At 48.3% G+C, this 20,494-nt stretch overlaps 1 protein-coding gene across 6 annotated transcripts in view; it reads right to left on the reverse strand.

Moving 5' to 3' along the window:
* NR5A2 (nuclear receptor subfamily 5 group A member 2) overlaps positions 1-20,494 on the reverse strand; it is a 164,559-nt gene that overhangs the window by 52,759 nt on the left and 91,306 nt on the right. The window contains exon 7 of one of the 6 annotated variants that reach the window (XM_044942629.2): positions 3,938-4,072. The exons of the other annotated variants lie outside the window; for them this stretch is intronic. Within the exon in view, the coding sequence (XP_044798564.2) occupies positions 3,981-4,072 (92 nt within the window). The 3' untranslated portion in view covers positions 3,938-3,980. Of the gene's footprint in view, positions 1-3,937; positions 4,073-20,494 lie in introns of those variants that run through there. 6 annotated transcript variants of the gene reach the window in all.

Consider the following 20,494-nt stretch of genomic DNA (forward strand, 5'->3'; position numbering starts at 1 on the left):
TCCTAGGATGTTGAGAAAAGCCTGTCTGGGCACTGTGAGCCAAGTCCGGACCACCGCTGACAGAGGGCATTCATTCTTTCCTTCTCTACACACATTTGCAGCTTGTTTTCCAGAATGCTAGGGGATAAAAACGTGGAAGGAAGGCCATACTACAGGGGTTTTAAGACCAAGAATTGAAGCGGGTCGTAATTTTTATCAAGTTAAATGCATGCAGAATGAAAGGCAAAAAAAGAGAAAAATCTCTGACTGGGAATTAACAGAGTAGTTTGAACCAGGAAACAGAACTGAAAGAGGCACAGGATAGAACAATTTTCTGGTCTCCTCCTAAATTTCAAATGAAACCGTGTGTCAGACGGACTTAATCCTTAGGGCAAACGCATACGGTGCTTGCTAAACAGGAACTACTTCTAGCTGGAGCGGCCCTGGCCAGCCAGCCTTGGCAGCCTCGGTCCTTACCTTGTTATAAAGACCATCTGTCTGCTCGGAAGACAAGATGTCCACATGCATGAAAACCTGTCCACCTTCAGAGCAAAGCTCCTCTCCCCACTCTCGTAGTCATGGCCCAGAATAGGTTTCGACTCACAAGTTTGCATTTTTGATTTTGACTCAGGAATTTCTGTGGTTTTGGCCAAGTTTTCTTACTCTCTTCGAGTAAGGTTATGGTCTTCAGTTTGTTCAGGTGGCAAGTCAAGCCTATGAATAAACCAACGTTATCATATGAAAGAGAATTAAACAGGCAGATCCAAGTGGGGATATATTAAGCCAAATTTAAGCTCCAGTTGTTGAATTTAGCCCGGGCCTGCTGTCTGGTTTGCCTGGGGATAAATTCAGCTTTCCAGCTAATCGAATGAAGAAAACCGCCTCAGGTATGATAAAATTTACAAGAGAGCGCTGTCCAACCGTTCTTGTTAAAAATATTAGCTTAAAGGCATTCTTATCGTCTTTGGGATGAAGACCATATTTGCATTTAATGATCTGGTTTCAAACTTTTATGAACTTGGATCCAATATTAGTTTAGCCAATTAAAATCTTATTTGGAGGGAGAGTGAGGGGCAAAAAGCCCGACCTACTCAGCTCTGGTTAGTGTTTTAGAACTTGCCTATGAACTCTCGAAGAGGTTATTTCTAAGAGAAAAATAAAGGGGGGGGTAACGTTTCAGAATATAAATGTACATTTAGTAAACAATGTTATATTCACAATACGCAATTGACTTGAAGCTTTTCTGCACATTAGAGCCTTGGTCCAGAAGACAAAAGATGTAATCTTCCAGATATTTCCACCGTACAATCAATACTCCTTCATAATTCAGCATTTGAAAGAAATGCTTTTTCTCTAAACTGCTGTTAGTCCACAGGCCACAGGGTGGTTGCAGGGCCAGGGGCGGCCTGCTCCCCGTCCAGGCCCGTTCCAGCCTGCTTTCTATCCTCCAGGCCCGGGAGGAGGCAGACGGGGCCAGGGGTGCGAAGGGCCGAGGGTCCACGGGGAGAAGGAGCTGACTGCAAACTAAAGGGTGGGCGGAAATGTTGGAAAAAAGCATTCAGAATCCTCCCCCAGATAAGCAGTTTATTCCGTATAACTTGCAACATGCAGACCTCAGGGCCCCTGGCTGATTGGGCAGGAACCTCACGGACTCTCCCAGAGCACCACATCCATGAGCAGTTGGGGGTCAGAAACACGAGTGTCCCCACTGCCCAGCTGTGGTCCACTCTCCGGGGTGACGGCCGTGGCCCTGGGGACATCATGGCTGTGGCCCAGCTTCAGTGTCCCCAGTGGCATCTGGGACGAGACGAAAACGAATCAGACACCCCGGGACCAGTTCTCCTCTCACTCATTTCAACAGAAACCAAGACGTGAATGGAACACACACGTCGTTTGGAAGAATAAGCACTGGTTATTTCAAAAGGATGAAACCCATGACAGTTAAGCCAATACAAGACCGTGTGACGAGGTAAGGAATTCTGCCTCCTGAGCAGCCAGAAATAGGGACCGAGAACCTCCACTATTCATGGTTGGTTCCCGAATGAAGACTCAGCAAGTTGATCAGATCAGATCAGATCAGTCGTTCAGTTGTGTCCAACTCTTTGCCACCCCATGAATCACAGCGCGCCAGACCTCCCTGTCCATCACAAATTCCCGGAGTTCACCCAGACTCACGTCCATCGAGTCAGTGATGCCATCCAGCCATCTCATCCTCTGTCGTCCCCTTCTCCTCTTGCCCCCAATCCCTCCCAGCATCAGAGTCTTTTCCAATGAGTCAACTCTTCGCATGAGGTGGCCAAAGTACTGGAGTTTCAGCTTTAGCATCATTCCTTCCAAAGAAATCCCAGGGCTGATCTCCTTCAGAATGGACTGGTTGGATCTCCTTGCAGTCCAAGGGACTCTCAAGAGTCTTCTCCAACACCACAGTTCAAAAGCATCAATTCTTCAGCGCTCAGAGGCTGTATTTGGGCTTTATTTTTGATGAGAAGTTTAAAAGATGCCTTTCCGTTTCATGGGGCTTCCCTCGTAGCTCAGTCAGTAAAGAATCTGCCGTGGTGCAGGAGACCTGGGTTCGATCCCTGGGTTTGGAAGTTCCCCTGGAGATGGAAATGGCAACCCACTCCAGTATCCTTGCCTGGAAAATCTCATGGACAGAGGAGCCTGGTGGGCATGGGGTCGCATTGCAGTCCATGGGGTCGCAAAGAGTCAGGTACGACTGAGTGACTAACACTTACTTTCTGTTTCACAGTGTAAATATCTTAATTCATGAGAAATAAATTCTATCTGAAACCAGCAGCAGAATCAGAAATTCAAGGAATTAAAAGCACTATTGGGACTTCCCTGGTGGCCGGGCGGTTAAGAATCTGCCGTGCAATGCAGGGGCTGTGGGTTCGATCCCCAGTCGGGGAACTAAGATCCCATACGCTTTGAGGCAACAAAGCCTATGAGCTCTAGAGTCCTCGGCTCTGCAACTAGAGAAAGCCCAGCACCGCAAGGAAGACCCAGCGCAGACAGAAAAAAAAAAAAACCCCAAAAAACCTACTATTAATGTGTCATCTACTTTAAAACCCAATTTTAAAATGTTAAAGGCCTTCTGTAAGGCATTTTATGTAGGCCCATCACGTTTTACAGTCTCTGAAGATGAAGTACTTGTTTCGCTCTTTGACGTTTTACCACAGCCTTTCCCTCCACTCTGGCTCCCCCCGCAGCACTTGGGGCTCCCCCAGCACCCGTCTTCTGAGACACCAGGGCGAACGCAAGGGCTGGAAGGAAAATGGGGGATTTTTAAATGCTGCAGCTGGTGCTCCAATCCTCTCCTCACAGCACCCCAGCCTCCCGCGTTGACTCTGCTGTTTTAGAGGAAGCATCGGAGTGAGGTCCCCAAACTGCATTTCTTTAACTGCATGTTGATTCAGCTTCCTGTTGAATTGTTAGGAATTAGTGAGGTTTCTTGTGGTTAGCATGTTCTATTTTCCACCTGTACTAAAAATGCTTGCAACCCTCGGTCCATACGAGAACTGTTATTTATATACATCTGATCAAGATAGCCAAGGTTTCTCTTTAGTTTGTAGGATTAAAATAAAACTACCCTTCAAGAGCTAGATATACTTGCTACTTAGCATTACATCATTTTCCTCAGCTTATTAAAATTCTGCTCAATAAGATCAGAGGTTGAATGAAGGGGGAAAAAATCATTCAGTTGACTGATACGTATCAGAATCATTTGATATAAAAAGAAAAGAGAGGTCTTTGGGGTGAGAACCAGGGAGGAAGGGATACTGACTACCTAACAAGATCACTGAAGACAAATACTTATCAATTGTTTGGATATAAATTAATAATTCACCCAACTGCTTAGGGATATGTATTTGTTAGTGAAAGACAGAAAATCCATCACCAGTTTGTTTTCTTGTTTAATGATGCGAACTTTTCAGGGACTTCCCTGGTGGTCCAGTGAAGAGTGTGTCTTCCAATGCAGGGGACTCGGGTTCCACCCCTGGTCAGGGAACTAAGATCCCACGTGCAGCGAGGCAGCTCCACTCGTGCACCACAACTCTGGACCGGTGTTCCGCAACCAGAGAAAGCCTGCGCGCTGCAGTGAAGACCCAGTGAAAAAACAGAAAAAAGAAAGAAGGAAAAGAAGAACTTCTAAGAGCCTGAAACACTGGCAAAGGCAGCTCTCCGCCGCGCTCTCGGTGACTCTGCGGGTTTTGCTGAGGCAGCGATAGCGCCGGTATTACAACCTCACATCTGACCATGTTTGTTCTGGGAAATGTTGTGCTCAACTCTAAGCCTGCAGAGCAAGGCAATGAGGACGAGGTGGTCGCCTCACCTTTCCCCACCGGGTATCATGGATGTCAGAGTCGGCAGACATTGGTGCCCCTGAGGCTGAATTACAGCCAATGCTTGAGTATTTAGGGGAATAATTGGTCTGTGCATTTCCGCAGCTGGGAAAAAGTTAAAGAGGTGATTTTAAATCTGTGAACATCTCACTGGTCAAATGATTTTGGAACGAGGAACGGCACCAGGTCTCAGGTTCCTCATCTTCGCAATGAATTCCAACGGTGATTCCACGAGGCGGGATACCCCCTGTAAGGCTGTAAGCTGCCTTCAGTCATTTCACCCACAGTGATGAGTTCGCTGCTGTGAAACATCTCCAGCGCAGAGAAGGCTCTTCCTGCACCCGGAGCCGGAGAAGGCAATGGCACCCCACTCCAGTACTCTTGCCTGGAAAATCCCATGGATGGAGGAGCCTGGCAGGCTGCAGTCCATGGGGTTGCTAGAGTCGGACGTGACTGAGTGACTTCACTTTGACTTTTCACTTTCATGCATTGGAGAAGGAAATGGCAACCCACTCCAGTGTTCTTACCTGGAGAATCCCAGGGACGGGGGAGCCTCGTGGGCTGCCGTCTATGGGGTCGCACAGAGTCAGACATGACTGAAGTGACTTAGCAGCAGCAGCACCCGGAGCGGCTCTGGTAAGAGTCAGGGTCAGCGGGGATGAGGCCGCACTGCCCGACCTCTGCCCTGTGCTCATCCGCACAGCGAGGGGGCTGCTCCCGTGGCCCCAGGGAGCCTGGGGTGAGAAACCGTGGTGTCTCACGGGCGCTTCCAACCTTAAGTGGGTGTCCAGCATGTGACAAAGCACTGGATATGCCTTCCCCGTGCCTGGCGGTGGCCCAGGGACCCGACCCACGTCAAGTTCAAGGGCAGCTCCAGACCACTCTCGAGATGTGGCTGGTATTAGCAACAAGTCTCATCTTGTGCAGCAGGATTGAAGTAACTTTTTAAGACTTGATTTGTGGAAATCTGCCGACTTTGTGTTGTCCTTCATTAACAGAAAACTGGGAAAATTTTTTAAATTCCCACGCAGTGACAGTAGATCACAAACAGCAAACTTGGAGTTGACCTGGCCGTGACCAAAGGCAACAGTGACTCTGGAATCAGGGAAGGTCTTTCAAGGGTGAACGCACTGTGGTTATTCTCCAGTTGTGAAGGAACATGGGCTTCCCTGGTGGCTCAGCTGGTATAGAATCTGCCTCAATGCAGGAGACCTGGGTTTGATTCCTGAGTTGGGAAGATCCCCTGGAGAAGGGCATGGCAACCCATTCCAGTATTCTTGGGCTTCCCTGGTGGCTCAGCTGGTAAAGAATCCGCCTCAATGCAGGAGACCTGGGTTTGATTCCTGGGTTGGGAAGATCCCCTGGAGAAGGGCATGGCAACCCATTCCAGTATTCTTGGGCTTCCCTGGTGGCTCAGACAGTAAAGAATCCGCCTGCAATGCAGGAGACCTGGGTTTGATTCTGGGGTTGGGAAGATCCCCTGGAGAAGGGCATGGCAACCCACTCCAGCATTCTGGCCTGGAGAATCCCTATGGACAGAGGATCCTGGTGGGCTACAGTCCACGGGGTTGCAAAGAGCTGGACATGACTGAGCTACTAAGCACTGAAGCACTGTGAAGAAACAAGGACGCTTCCATTCCCTATATTTTAAAGAAACACTTCTACAAAGCATCAAGCACATCTCAAAAAAAAAAAAAAAAAAAAAAATTCTCCAGATGCTTGACATTTGTGGATAGAAATGTTTCTTTTAAAAAGGCATAAACCTTAGATTGTGTGAGGTGAACAGAGCAACTGTTTACGTTCACTATTTCAAAGCAAATAAATCCCTCACCATCTAATCAAGACCAGTTCTTATTTCTCCGATTAAAACAGAAGTCCTGGCAGAAAGGAAGTCCACTGGATGTATGCAAATAAATACATTTTAACAGCCGTCTGAGCATTTTTAGCTTGTAAGGGGGTGGAGGTTGTATGTTTATGATGAATGGCCTATTAACCAATAATGTCAGCAAATTTCTTAAGTGTCTATCTGTGTTCGCGCTCTCTCATTCAAGGCTTCAGACAATCCAGTGGGTTGACGGTGTGCTTGTCGTCTGTATTCTTTTTACTTGGTGCTGGTTTAGAACTGGGAGCTGGATTAGTCTCCAGTCTGCCCTCTGGGCCTTGACTCACGCTCGCCTTCCGTTCCTGGGAGCCTCGGTCATCGGCGGGACTGGAGGCGCGGGATGAAGCTACCCCCACCCTCCTGAAGGGCGTTGAATTTTGCTGCAACAGACCCCAGGGGTTCTATGCCAAGGAGCTGGAAGGGCAGGGCCAGCAGGGACCCTGCGATGGGAAGACCTCATGATGGGGTGAGAGTGGAAAGAACGCTTGTGAAAATATTACAAATGTTCAAGTTATTTTTCTTAACTAATCTGGATAAAGAACGCACCGATTGAAGAATTCAACTGGATCAAAGACTAATGTTTATGCCAGGGCAATTCTAACTGATCCCTCCTCTCCTCTCTTTCCTTCCTTCTTCTCTCTTTCCCTTGTTTACCGTCTCATACATTATCACCTCATTTTCACTGCATCCTCAATTCCTGCTGAAAATGTCCCCTTTCACTGTACCTACTTTTAGAACGGTCAACGCTGCCCACGGGTGGCGATGTCTGACCCGCAGCCTCCCTGGTGGGGAAGCAGGGGACCTGACGGCAAACGTGCTGTCCTTCTGGATCTCCCCCCTCACCTGAGCCCACGGGGCCGAGGAAGCTGGGCTGGGAAGCCCCCTCCTGGCACCGCACCCCGCTCCAGGGCTTCCTGCCAGGGTCCGCGCCCCCTGTCTGCGGCCGCCAGCAGCCGTGTGGGCCGCCCCAGAGGGTTGGGTGTCAGGGTAGGTGTGTCGTGGAAGGACTGCTTTTTAGCTGCGCAAGATAAAGGATGCGCAAAGAGTGTTTTCTGGCTGCCAGATGACAGAATTATTAAAAAGCACGGGTGTGACATCAAGAGACGCGTTAGCCGAGTTCACAGGGATTCTGTAATGATGCCCGGTTGAAAACGGTCCAAATGATACTCCATTTGACTCAGATCTCCAGTTATAGAAGGGACAAGCATCTCTAAAGCAGGTTAAAAAAAAATACTGCCTGTTAAGTAAAGGGGAGAATAGCAAAAGAAATAATGAGAGCAGGGATACAGTTAGAGATTGGCATTGTAGGAATTAACCTGTGCAGGTTTAATTGTTGGGGCCATTGCAAATAAAAATGGACATCACGGCCACCTGCCCAGTCATGCGGGGGTGCCTGGCTCCGAGGACGTCGGCAGAAGGACAGAGCCTGTCTGTCCTGTTGTCAGAATGTCAAAAGGAAATTTAAAACATTCTCACCAAAATCTAGTAGCATATAAACACGGAAGGAAAAGAACCAGAAACTTGAAATACTATGAAAGAGAATATTCGAAAAATCCATCATCAAAATAGTCCTTCCTCCACCCCCATCTCCCTCCAAACAAACCCACCCCAAGAACTCAAACTACTTGCTGACATTCATCTTCAAATGCTGCTTTGGGAAGGTGGTCTCCTGCTCAGGGTTTTTGCTGGTTTGTTGTTTGTTTAATATCTCCAAAAAATATTTTTGTAGTTCTTCAAGGCTCTTACACAAATTCAGAAATTATCCACGTGTGAGTTTCTACCTTCTTGATAAAATATATTAATCTCTAAAGGTAATTTTTATAGTGGGGGTTTGGAGTTGGCACACAGTATTAATAGCGAACTATGAAAAACCCTTATACAGTAAGTCCCCTACATACAAGCAAGTTGTGTTCTGAGAGCATGTTCGTAAGTCTAATTTGTTCCAAGTCCAACAAAGTTAGCCTATGTGTCCAACTAACACGACGGGCTACATATTGCTGCTTTTACGCTTGCTTACGGACACGCTGGGCTTGAATTTGAGATACTGCACTACCGCACTCTATAAAGCACACAAAAGCACAGCCACTCGTAACGGATGCACACACGTGACAACGTGCGCCTCACACGTGAACTAACTGATGTGACTGAACATGCGGACACACGTTTGCACCTTTGAAAGTTCGCATGTGGGGGACTTACTGTATAGATCGTCACTGTCAGGAAGTACTGTTAAATGATAAAGCATTTCACTGTCCATGTATCTGAGACTGGGAATGCAATAGGACTTATGATTCCACACAGTTCAGATTCGAGATGTGTTAGGATCTGCTCTGTAAATTGCCTCTTTATGTTGCCGAAATTGATGCCGAAATGCTGGAGATGCCCGAGGTCTTGCCTGTCCCCCAAGCATGACTGGTAGCCAAGATCCTCTCATTGCTTTAAAATCCTATTTCTTTTTTTCGGTCCTCCAACCTGTGCTCTGAAAGACTATTCAACTCATCCATGCATCTGTCCAGCCTCTGGGGCTGACTGGACTCTGGCGACATGGCTTTGCAGGGACACGGTGTGCAGAGGCCTCACTGCTGGGCTGGGCAGCGTGTGGCATTTGTACCATTCACCTCAGCAGCGGCCACTCCCGGCTCCGAGAGTCAGTCTGGGGCACAGTCACCTGGAGCATCCTTCCACGGCCCAGAGGACCTGAAGGGCTAGTTGCAGAACAGAACCCACAGAAGCAACATCTTTACGTCCACTGAAAGATGCCAGCACTTTCCATGCCGTCTGCGTGGCTTTCCCAGGCTCTCTACCCTTCGCTTTCAAATACAGCAGCATTTCTAAAATTCCCTACAGCGGGTGTGCAGAATCCCACCGTCTTCTGTTCAGCCTGGCAGAAAATGGTCACGTGCCCCTTCGTGGCTGGCGAGCTGGGTCTCACCAGGTGCGCTCCCGCCACTGGGGCTCTTTGCTTGATGTAGACGGTAATGAAAGCTCGCTATTGATTTCCCTGTAGCTGCTTGTAACTATTATAGTTGATACATCAATAGAAAAGGAAAGCACAATGTTTCACGAGAGGCAGAAAATCAGAGACTGCGTGAAGCTCCGACAGTAAATCACGCCATAATCTTAGGAATTGATGGACGGTCCCTGCGAACGTGAAACCCACAGCTTTCCCGAAAAAGACTGTCCTAAGACCGCCCAATGTGTCCTGACAGACGGGCTGCCCTCGAAGCTGCTGCAGGATCAGGAGGTGCTTCATCTTCTCAACACGCTCCTCTCCCTCGGGGTGGGGGCAGGCGGGGCCGTGGGGCTGAGTCCTCAGGGTGGGATGCGGGTGAGTGGGGTCACTTCAGCTGGGTGGTAGGCTGGCAGGAGGGCCATTTTCCTGTCCCCCTCCTCTTTCTCGGTCTGAAACGTCATACCCTCTGGGACACCATAAAATGCACCAACGTTTGCATCATAGGGGTCCCAGAAGGAGAAGAGAGAGAGAGAAAGGGTCTGAGAAAGTGTTAGAAGAGATTGTAGCAAAAAACTTCCCTAACACGGGAGAGAAAACAGCCACCCAAGTCCAGGAAGTGCAGAGTGTCCCATGGAGGAACCCACGGAGGAACATGTCAAGACACATAGGAATCAAACACATAAAAATTAAAGACAAAGAGAAAATATTAAAGCATCAAGAGAAAAGCAACGAATAACATACAAGGGAATCCCCATAAGGTTATCAGCTGATTTTTCAGCAGAAACTCCACGAGCCAGAAGGCAATGGCATGATTTATTCAAGTGATGAAAGGGAAAAGCCTGCAACCAAGAACACCCAGCGAGGCTCTTGTTCACATTCGACAGAGAAATCAAAAGCTTCACAGACAAGCAAAAGCTGAGAGAATTCAGCAGCACCAAGCCAGCTTTACAAGAAATGCCAAAGGAACTTATCTGGGAAGGAAAAGGGCTGCAATGTCATAGACTCTGAGAAAGCAGAGAGAGTGGGTCATTTCCGAGGACGGCAAGCGACAGAGAGGAACCACAGCGCACCCCACCAGCCCTTCGCCCCGTGGCCCGGGCGCTGGAGTTAGAGTGCTTCAGTTACTGGGTCAGCAAAGGTACCTGGGCTCAAAGGACCTGCACTGTGGCAGTTTCTGCCTCTTAAAAAGGTAGATGGTGAACTGTGACTCATGCATGATGCTATTATGTCACTAGAATCATTCTCAAAAAATGTCTGGGGCATCAACAATGCCTGTATCCTGCCTTTATAGAGCCTTAAAAAAAAAAATCTTAAATCAATAGCACGAAGAGCATCCCTGGTGGTCCGATCGTAAAGAATGCTCCTGCCAATGCAGGGGACACGGGTTCGATCCCTGGTCTGGGAAGATCCCACATAAGTGACGAAGCCCATGCACAACTACTGCTGAGGCTCACACGCCTGGAGCCCGAGCTCCCCAACAGAAGCCACCGCAACGAGACGCCCGTGCACCGCAACTCCAGAGCAGCCGCCGCGCTGCAACCAGAGAAAGCCCGTGCAGAGCAGGGAGGACCCAGCACAGCCACGGAAGAGTAATCCTCAAAAAGATAACACCGAGACCTCTATATCAATGTGCCGTCTCATGACCTGTCTTCTCCTTTGTCTCCCACCCTTCCCCAGCCTCACTGAACATTTGCCCCCTTTTTTATACACAGGGTTAACATGGCAATTACACCTATGCTGTGCGCTTCGTGTTTAAGCATCTTACAAGCATCTTGTAATCAGTCCATTAATTATTGGAGCTCTGAGCATTGTTTGAAGCTCTCCCCATCACATGTATCAATTATTTAACAAGGAGTCATATTTTTAAGTGGTGCTGATCATCAGCCAGGGTCTTACTGCTATAACACAGAGGCATGAAATATAAATGACACTCACTAATGTATCGTCCAGGACTGTTTTAGACTCTCCATCACACTGATGCTAGAAAAAAAACCCAGCGATGGACAAACAGGTTTACCTACAACTCCTTGAAGGGACAGCACAATTTCATATTTCCCCCACTAATATGTACCAAGCATGACAAGACACGGGTTAGGTTCTTAGTTTTTCCTTTGATTTTGGTCCCTGTTTGGGTCATTCTGGGGATAGAATGAATTAGAAAGCGTGTGTGAGACAGTGCTGCTTCAAACTGCTCGACATGCCTGCTAATCGATGACTGTTTTGACCATCCATCCATGTATCATCCATGCATCCATCCCCCCCTCCCTCCATCCATCCAGCCAGCCAGCCATTCCAGGCTTCTTGAACACCTCCGTCTGCCAAGACTGGGGTTACGACTTCAGCAAGCGGGGCAAACCCCAAGACAAACAGATAACTGCAATTACTACACGGAAGTTGGTAGAAAAAATGTCGTGGGGAGTCAGGCAGGGATCTGGGAAGAAGCAACACTTAGATGGGTCCTAGGGAATGAAGAGGAGCCCACGGGTGGAATCGGAAGTTCCACTGAATTTCAGGCAGGTACACCTCCTGCTTGGCCAGCGCCGCTTGGGATATAACGCAGAGAAAGATGTGCTCCCAGGAGGGAGGAGCTTCTGGTGGGTGCGCTCCCAACCCTGGGAGGCGCACACACTGCTGGCAACCGGGGCCTTCTGCGTGTGCAGCTCGTCCTTGCTACAAGCAGCCCTAGCCCGCAGCCTCTCCCTGGGAGAAAGGCCCCTCCTCCCGAATTGGACCCCCTCGACGTGCCTGCAGTGTGCGGAGGGGTGGGGGGTGTGAGTGGATGTGGAAACACAGCTGTGGGTGGCGGGGAAATCCTAGTGACTCCGAGGCTGATGCTGACTTGGTGCTCATGATCAGAAACAAGGAGCCTCTTGGACTCAGCACCACCGGACGTGTGATTCCAAGAGCAGAGAAGGGAGGGGCCCGCCCCCGAGGTGGGCAGTGCTCAGGCACCTGGGGGCCACACGGGCTGAGAAGCACCCTCGACCACACATGCCAGCTACCACAATCCCCTCATCAGCCACAGTCACTCTTCTGAATACAGGGTGAGAATTTACAGCACCAAGAAGTATGAACAAACAGACTGTCTGGAAGCCTGCTCTGACTGGACCCAGAGCTGGACCAAAAAGATGAAGGGATCCTCTCCACCCTCACGAGGCCGGAACAGGCCCACAGGGTCCCCTTCACGCTTCCTCGTGGCTGGAGGTCAACTTTTATTCCATGTTTCTAGATTATTCAGCTAAGGAAATGTATAAAAGGAAAGAGAAAACCACTCACGTAGAAATGGTGCTTTTAATACATTTTAAGTTTACCAGGGAAGTTTTTATTCTCAAAAATTGTTTTTTGCTCGTATTTACAGCCTATGTATATCTTATTTTCGTTTTTTGAATGTAATTCTTGAAATGTTGTTGATTAATAGTGAGTTTCAGGTGAACAGGCATCTCTGGATCAGACCGTTCACCTTCTGTATCAGGACTGCCCTGCTTCTTTTCACTCTCTTGTACTGTTTTCTCCCCCAATTCTTGAAAAAAATTTTTTTACTAACAAGATTATTAACTAGTAATTAACCAGCCTTCTATTTGTTTATAACCAATGAAAAAGATAAAACTGCCAATGAGACACCGACTCAGCATGAGATGACTCCTGGTACACTGACTTGCTGTCATGAAGTTAAAAGGAAGGCTGTGTTATTTAGCCCTGGCGATCTCACTGCAGGTAAGTGCACAGTTTCTAAATGGAGTTTCGGAAGTCCTGAAAATACCTGGGCGGTTTGAATGCCCCAGGAGCCGTGATTCTCAGGATGGACAGGGAGGGCATGCTTTGCACCTCTCCCAGCAAGCTGAACATAGCGGTTGTTAATCCACCGTTCTAACTTGATTTTATTTAATATTTAAAAGCCATGAGATCTTTTTACTAGTAGAGCACTAGACCTTGAACGTATCGTAAGTTGCCTTAGCTGCACTCCAGTACCCAGCAGCGAAGGCGGGCGGGACGTCTCCATGGTACCTTCTGATGGCCACTCACACAGGCTGTTAACATCACCGCTGTATCAAGTTAAAGCAAATAAGCCAAGAACACTGTCCTGCGTCCGCCCGCACACACTTCCTGCGGTAGGCCCACCAGGTGAATCCAAGCAACGGGGCCACTGAGAAGCCAGACAGAAAGCAGAGCTCCCCCTTTTTTCTTGTTTACACATGGAGGGCTGTTGACAGCTCATGTGTACTTTGAAGAATTCTCCACAAACCAGTGACGTATTTCCACAACTAAATTAGCAACTCAAGAAGTTTACTGTTAATATTCAGCAACCTTATTAATCTCTAGTAATCTTGTATCTTGGATTTCACATTTTTTTTAAAAAATATGATTTAATTTTATATTGGGGTATAGTTGATTTCCCTGGGTCAGGAAGATCCCTGGAGGAGGAAATGGCAACCCACTCCAGAATTCTTGCCTGGAGAATTCCACGGGCAGAGGAGCCTGGTGGGCTACAGTCCATGGGGTTGCAAAGACTCTGACACGACTGAGCAGCACAGCATGGCGTGGTTTGTAATAAACGTCCACCACCTGGAGAATGAGTCAATAGACTGGTACATTAAACAATGAAATCTATGGATCAGTGAAAATGATGATCCAGGCTCTGGATTTAGGAAGGATTCTAGAGCCACAAGAATCAAAATGGGAATCTAGAGAACATGGAGCAGAAAGGGTAAATGAAGATGCTTTTTAATCCTAAAAGCCTCCATTCTTTTGTAAGCTCCGAGTTAAGTTTCTGCAGCTACCTCTTTGAGAGAGGAAGTTCCTTGAAGTTATAATTAGAAACGATAGTGTTACAGTATGCATGGACCCAGTCCTTTTTGATATGGGTTGTTCTGGACAAATGCCAGAACATGTGGCTATGCAATTTGTCCCATAGTTTTTTTGCAGCAAGCAATAATGACAGTAACTTTTTTTTTAATTTTAAAAGAAATTGATAATTACTAAAACTCCAGGCTATGAGTATCAGGAATGTACTAAGGACTTTTATGATAAAACTTTAATTTTGGTAATTCTTTAAAACACGCATACACATTCCTCTTTTCGTCTCTACTTCCTGTTCTCCTGCTCTACTAAGCCCGGTCCTCTGAGTTTGAAACTAGCCATAGTAGGAAACGGAGAATCTGCTGAGGACCCAAGCTTACCATATCTGATAAATCGTGCGATCCTGTTCACAATAAAGACCTGGAAGGTAGGGATTTGGACACCAGATGTGCCTTCGCATTAAAAGCTAGTCAGTGTGAAAGCTAAGTGTCCTGAAATGTCAACAGTGCTTTGACTTTGCATTGAGAAAATCTGCCATCCCCTTCCTAAAACGGGCCAGGAGAAAGCAGCCCTGGGTGAAAGAAACCACGCGAGGCAGTCCTGAGCAGGACGCTGGGGAGGGGACTTCCTAGCCAAGGAGGAGGTCCGGCAGGTAATCCATTCTTGTTGCAAGAAAGATGTAGAAGATCAGACATCCTCCAGATTCCTGACTGGTCCACTTAGAACGGGTCCTCATTATCCTCAATGACAAGCATTGGCAGAGAGCCTTATGGTTTACACGCTTAAGCACTGAGAACACTTGTTAGGCAAGTACTGGTTTCAGTGTGAACGACTTGCTAGGCGTGGCACTAAGCACCAGGAATGCAGAATGAAAAACAGACCTGGAGTTGCACGCGGGGCGTACAGTTCGATGACGGAACACGGTGGTTGGTGGAGATTTGTGAAAGAAGCAACAGGAATCCAGGGGAGGAAGCATGAGCCCGTCTGGGAGACAAGGAGGACTCCTCGGAGTCAGTGATCTTGATGTGAGACGTGAAGGGTAACTGCACACACCCGCGAGGCAGACCCCGGAGTCCGTGTTTACACCGGAGGCGGAGGAAGCCCCAGGGAGACGCACACCGTGCGGGAGGCTGCCAGCGTCAGCCTGGGAGTCCCAAACCCCCACCCTGACCTGCTTCTAGAACCCAGGACTCTGAACCGAAAATATTTTAAAACGTGCATTTTTCCTATTTCACTGAGCCCCTTGAGTTTGAAGCCAAAAATATAAAAAGGGGGGGAGAATCTGTTAATATTCCCACTGTTGTTGTTCAGTCACCTAGTCGTGTCCGACTCCTTGCGACCCCATGGACTACAGCACACCAGGCCTCCCTGTCCCCCACCATCTCAGGATCACTATTAATAATTGTTATTAATAAAGCATTCCTCTTATTTTAAAATGTGTTCACAAAAGAACAAAGTTAACTTCTCTGAAAGGTTTCAGTTTGTGAATTCCAACGACTCCCTTGGAGGGAAAAGGTTATCCAGGATTTTTGTTCCAAAAGAAATTGCTTTCTTTCTCTAAGTGAAATCTTCCAGTTTGTATACTGGAAGCTGTGAGAGACCAAGTATTAATACGTCTGAAAGAAGAACTTACAACCTTTTTAGGTAAAGTTAACTACAGAGCATTGATAATCTTAAACAACTGGAGGGAAATGTTGAATCTCCTGGAGTGAACATTTTTGTAGAGAGCAGGCGTTGACCCAGCTACTCCACATGGTCAGAACATCACGACTGGGGCTCCAGCAGCTTAGAAAGAGGACCAGTTGCTTATTTCGTGTGTCTTCAGTGGAATTTGAAGGTTTGTGGTACACAGAGTGAAGGGAAGTGGCTTGAATTTGCTTCTTCTGGCACATTTCAAAATACCCAAGGTAATCATGGCGCCATGGGTTAGTAGATAGAAGATTTCAAACTATCTCCTGGTGCTGAATTAATAGAGTAGTTTCTGCTGCCACGAGGAAAATCTTTTCCCTATAATCTATTCACCAGAGATTACATTTTGGAAAGAGGCATTTCCCAATAAGGGACCTTCACTTACATGACTTCTGCTGATGTAAACAGAGATGCTTTAAACAATATTAATAATTATTGGTGCCTTACTGGGACCCTGGACCAGGTGCTGAGCTAAATTCCTCATAATAATTTAGCCCTCACAACAGCGCTTTTAGGAGACCATTATTATTTCGATTTTACAGATGGGGAAACAGGAGAGCTAAGTTGCCTAGGAATGTGGATTCAAGCCTGCAGTCTTCCCTGCCTAGGTGGTAAGCTAAGCTAAGACACTTCAGTCATGTCCGACTCTGTGCGACCCCATAGACGGAAGCCCACCAGGCTCCCCCGTCCCTGGGATTCTCCCGGCAAGAACACTGGAGTGGGTTGTCATTTCCTTCTCCAATGCATGAAAGTGAAAAGTGAAAGTGAAGTCACTCAGTCATGTCCGACTCTTCGTGACCCCATGGACTGCAGCCTACCAGGCTCCTCTGTCCATAGGATTTGCCAGGCAAACACCTCCCCCTTCTCTCTTTTCCTACTTTAGACCCAGAACCCAAGACTACCTTCCCTGTGGGTGTAGACGGATGACCACAGGTCTGGGATTAGAGAACTTGGCTTGGGTCACAGGCTCTCAGACTCCAAGCTGTGTGGCCTTGGGCATGTCAGCCACAGTTTCTGAACCACTTGTAATGTTATGTTATATAGAAGGAGTACTTTCTAAATAAAAACAGTTCTGCACGATGACTGCAGGTATTAGAGGGAAAAGGGAAACTGAAGTTGCTCAGTCGTGTCCGACTCTTTGCAACCCTATGGACTGTAGCCCGCCAGGCTCCTCTGTCCATGGAATTTCCCAGGCAAGAATCCTGGAGTGGGTTGCCATTTCCTTCTCCAGGCGATCTTCCCGACCCAGGGATGGAACCCGGGCCTCCCGCACGGCAGGCAGACGCTCCATCGTCTGGGCCACCAGGAGTGTGATAGAAGGCAGTGAGCACCCCTTACTTTCCTGGAAAACTACTTTTGTGAACCGGAATGATGACAGATTTTGTTAGAAAGATACCCAAGAAATTTAGATTTTGTTAAGAAAGATACACAAGAAATAGCTCCGTCTAACTTTGAAATCTTGCAAAAGCAGTAACGCAGCCATTACTGAAATCCGGGCCTGTGTGCGGAGTCTAACCTGTCAGTTCAGACTGACCCCATGGGACTGGGCCTGGGTCACCTGACCTGTTCGGCCCCATTTCTTCATCTAGGGAGAAGTGCCTGGACTTGACCTTGGACTCAGTGCAGGGTCTTTTATGCGTAAAATTCTAGGATTTGGTGTCTTTTTGGGGGGCAGGCCCACAGTTTCTGCCAAAAATCCAGGCAGCTCAGGGTGCGGGACAGGGTCCCCTCCAGAGGTTCTACCAGACCCCATGCCCAGCTTCCCGCTCCTCCTGCCTCTGCGGGTGGTCAGACTCACGCCACGTGAGGGCTGACAAAGGCCTTCTCACTGACACGATAGGGCTGGTGAGCCGGCCACGTGTGTGGCATGTGATGTGGGTCCCAGGAAGGAAGCAGGCAGGGAGGGAGCCATGGCATCAAGGTATGCGGTCCAGGGAAGGCCTTTTCTGGAACGGCGTCCCCAGGTTCTGTGTCCAATGGGAAGCTTCCTTCCTTTTGGAAAGACTGTGGGAAGACACAGTGCCCAATGCAATGGTTTTACATGTAGCAGGCGCTCGGTGTGTTTTGTCATTTAATGCTTCAAAACGATGAAAGGCCTTTATCTTTTATATTTCCTCTTGGTTCCTGGCTTGAATTGGTCTGTCTTAACCAAATATCCTAAAGCAAACCAGTCCATCCTAAAGGAAATCAGTCCTGAATATTCATTGGAAGGACTGATGCTGAAACTGATGCTCTAATACTTTGGCCACCTGATGCGAAGAGCTGATTCACTGGAAAAGACCCTGATGCTGGGAAAGATTGAAGGTAGGAGGAGAAGAGGACAAGAGAGGATGAGATGGTTGGATGGCATCACTGACTCGATGGACATGAGTTTGAGTAAGCTCCAGGACTTGGAGATGGACAGAGAGGCTTGGCGTGCTTGGGTTGCAAAGAGTCAAACACCGCTTAGTGACTGAACAACAACAAAAACCAAATGTACCCAGAACTCAAGATTGGATTTTATCAGTCAAATAGGAAAAAGGTTTACGAATGTTTCAGCCATGAGTGACAGACTGGCTCCATTCTAGAATGCCCCCAAGGGGTCTGGAGTTAACTAGTGTGCGGACCTGAACCGGCCACATTAACCAACTAACCTCCTCTGAGTCTAGACTAAGACAGCCGGTCCTGGGGTCGTCACAGAGCAGCTGGCAGGACCAAGGCAAGAGACACCTGGGCAGAACGCCCCGCGCCCTCCGCCACTTCCCTCCCTGCTCACTCCCAGTTTGCCAGGCCAATCGACTCTGAAAAATCATCTCCCTAAACGGCAGCAGTTAGCAAAATGACAATATTAGTGTGAACAACTAAAAACTGATAAATATTCTTAGGCATAAGCTATTCAGAAATATGCCTAAATAAATGCTATTTAGGCAATTATATTCTTGCGCCAGCAGATAACAAATGATAATCACTTCTTCCACGGCTGTAAATTCATATCGATTCAGCTCAAACTTAGAACTCCAAAATGAATTATATCTGCTCATTGCTAAACTGCTTTGCTCACTGAAAGAAAAAAAAAAATCCACACAACACCTATTATACCGCATTTAATTAAGACAAGCATCAACTTTATGTGCCATTATTTGCTCCTGCCAAATCTCTATGGTGTAAATATTGAGCGGGGGCATCTCCTGAATGCTAATCAATCCTTTCTGAATTTCAAATGATTACATAAATTTTAGGAAATGCTTATTTGCCAGCATTACCTTCCTCTGCATCTCCATCAGCCGGGCAATCCTGTGGAGATCTAGAAAGTGTCTGGTGAGTGTTTTTCTAAATTATAATATCATACACGAAAAGGGAAAAACTGAGACGGAATGCTAATTGTAGGAAGAAGCCAGGAGCCCTCTTTCCCTTATGTTTCACAAGGAACAATTTAACCAGTGCACTTGGGGAACGATGTGAGGGGAATATATCCACCAGTCAGGGACAGCGAGTGTTTGTGTGTGCGTGTGTGTGTGTGCATGTTTGTGTGTGTGTGCGTGTGCGTGTGTGTGTGTGCGTGTGTGTGCCCGCGCTCTAGCACACAGGTGAGGGTTTGGAAGGCTTCAACAAAGCAAATAATGAGACCAGCTTCAGGAAAACCAATGACCACATCATGGGAAAACTGGTTTTTGCTGTTCCAGCTTTTTTCCAGGTACTTTGTAAGTAGTTCTGTGGCCTGCAGACAGCTGTGCCTGTTTTCAGAACTGAATTAATATTCAGACACACGGGGGATGCACAAGTACAGAGGTCTGCTAGGCCTCCAGCCTTCGCAAGCTCTCCCGGCACTCCTGGACGGAGGCTGTGAGCTGAGCACAGCAGCACGACCCGCGTCGGCGTGGGTTTGCTCCGCAGCTGACCCTACGCCCGCGGGTCGTGGTCTGATTGACAGAGCGCACAGTTCGTGTTGCTCCAGGCGCTGCAAACGCAGCGTTAACCTCTGTCATCAATCTGCTGGGGCTGGGCCCACTTTCGTGAATTAGATTTAATGTTGCCAAAAAGCAAAGGGGATTTTGTGTTTCCCTCGGTTCCTATGGCTTTGCTTAGAACTGTGCTCTCATCCGCCTTCCACCGCCCCTTCCAACTCAACAGGGGCACACAGTCCAAAGGCAAAACCCCTCACACCCAGCAAGCTGCTGGGCCTCTGCTGGAGACGCCGGCAAAACAAGCTCTTTCTTTTGCAGCTCCTCTCCTGGCATCCCCTCCTTGAAAGGTGGCTGTCACTATTTCCAGACTCGTCTAGAAGTCGAGGGGCGGAGCATAGGGCCTCTGCTATGTCCCTGTGTGCGCCCCCTGCCAAGGCTGCCCAGCTCGGGGTCAGCAGGGCATGGGGGCACAGCCCAGGCCAGAACAACCCAACGTCCCATAACTCACCAGTCATCACCGGATCCTGCAACACTGCCTCCTCCCCGCAGGAGGCGGGACTGAACGCTGATGCCTCAGTGACCTCTGGACTGGGACCGGAGAATGGAATGCAGTTGAGCAACCAGCGCACACCCTGGTCTGTCCTGAGGGCCGCAAACCCCGAGTAGAGGGGAGGAGGCGGGCGTGCGGGGGGGTGGTCTTCTCTTATTACAGGAGGGCACACGCCACCCTTGGCAATGGCTTCATGGTGGTCTTTCCCATCCAGCAGCGACAGCAGTGAAGAAGGAGCAGCGGCCTCGGTCGGGGAGGCCAGCACCGAACCACTAAGGCCGCCGGGCCGGGGACACGCGGGCCTTGCCTGTGCGCCACTTAACCACGCAATGCTGACTATCCCTGCAAGTCCTGTGGCCTCTGGTTCATTGGGATCTGAGAGCAACAGTTGATCTGCGATTCCCGGCCCATTAGAAC

Source organism: Bubalus bubalis, chromosome 5, assembly GCF_019923935.1.
Source record: "Bubalus bubalis isolate 160015118507 breed Murrah chromosome 5, NDDB_SH_1, whole genome shotgun sequence".
NCBI lineage: Eukaryota > Metazoa > Chordata > Mammalia > Artiodactyla > Bovidae > Bubalus > Bubalus bubalis.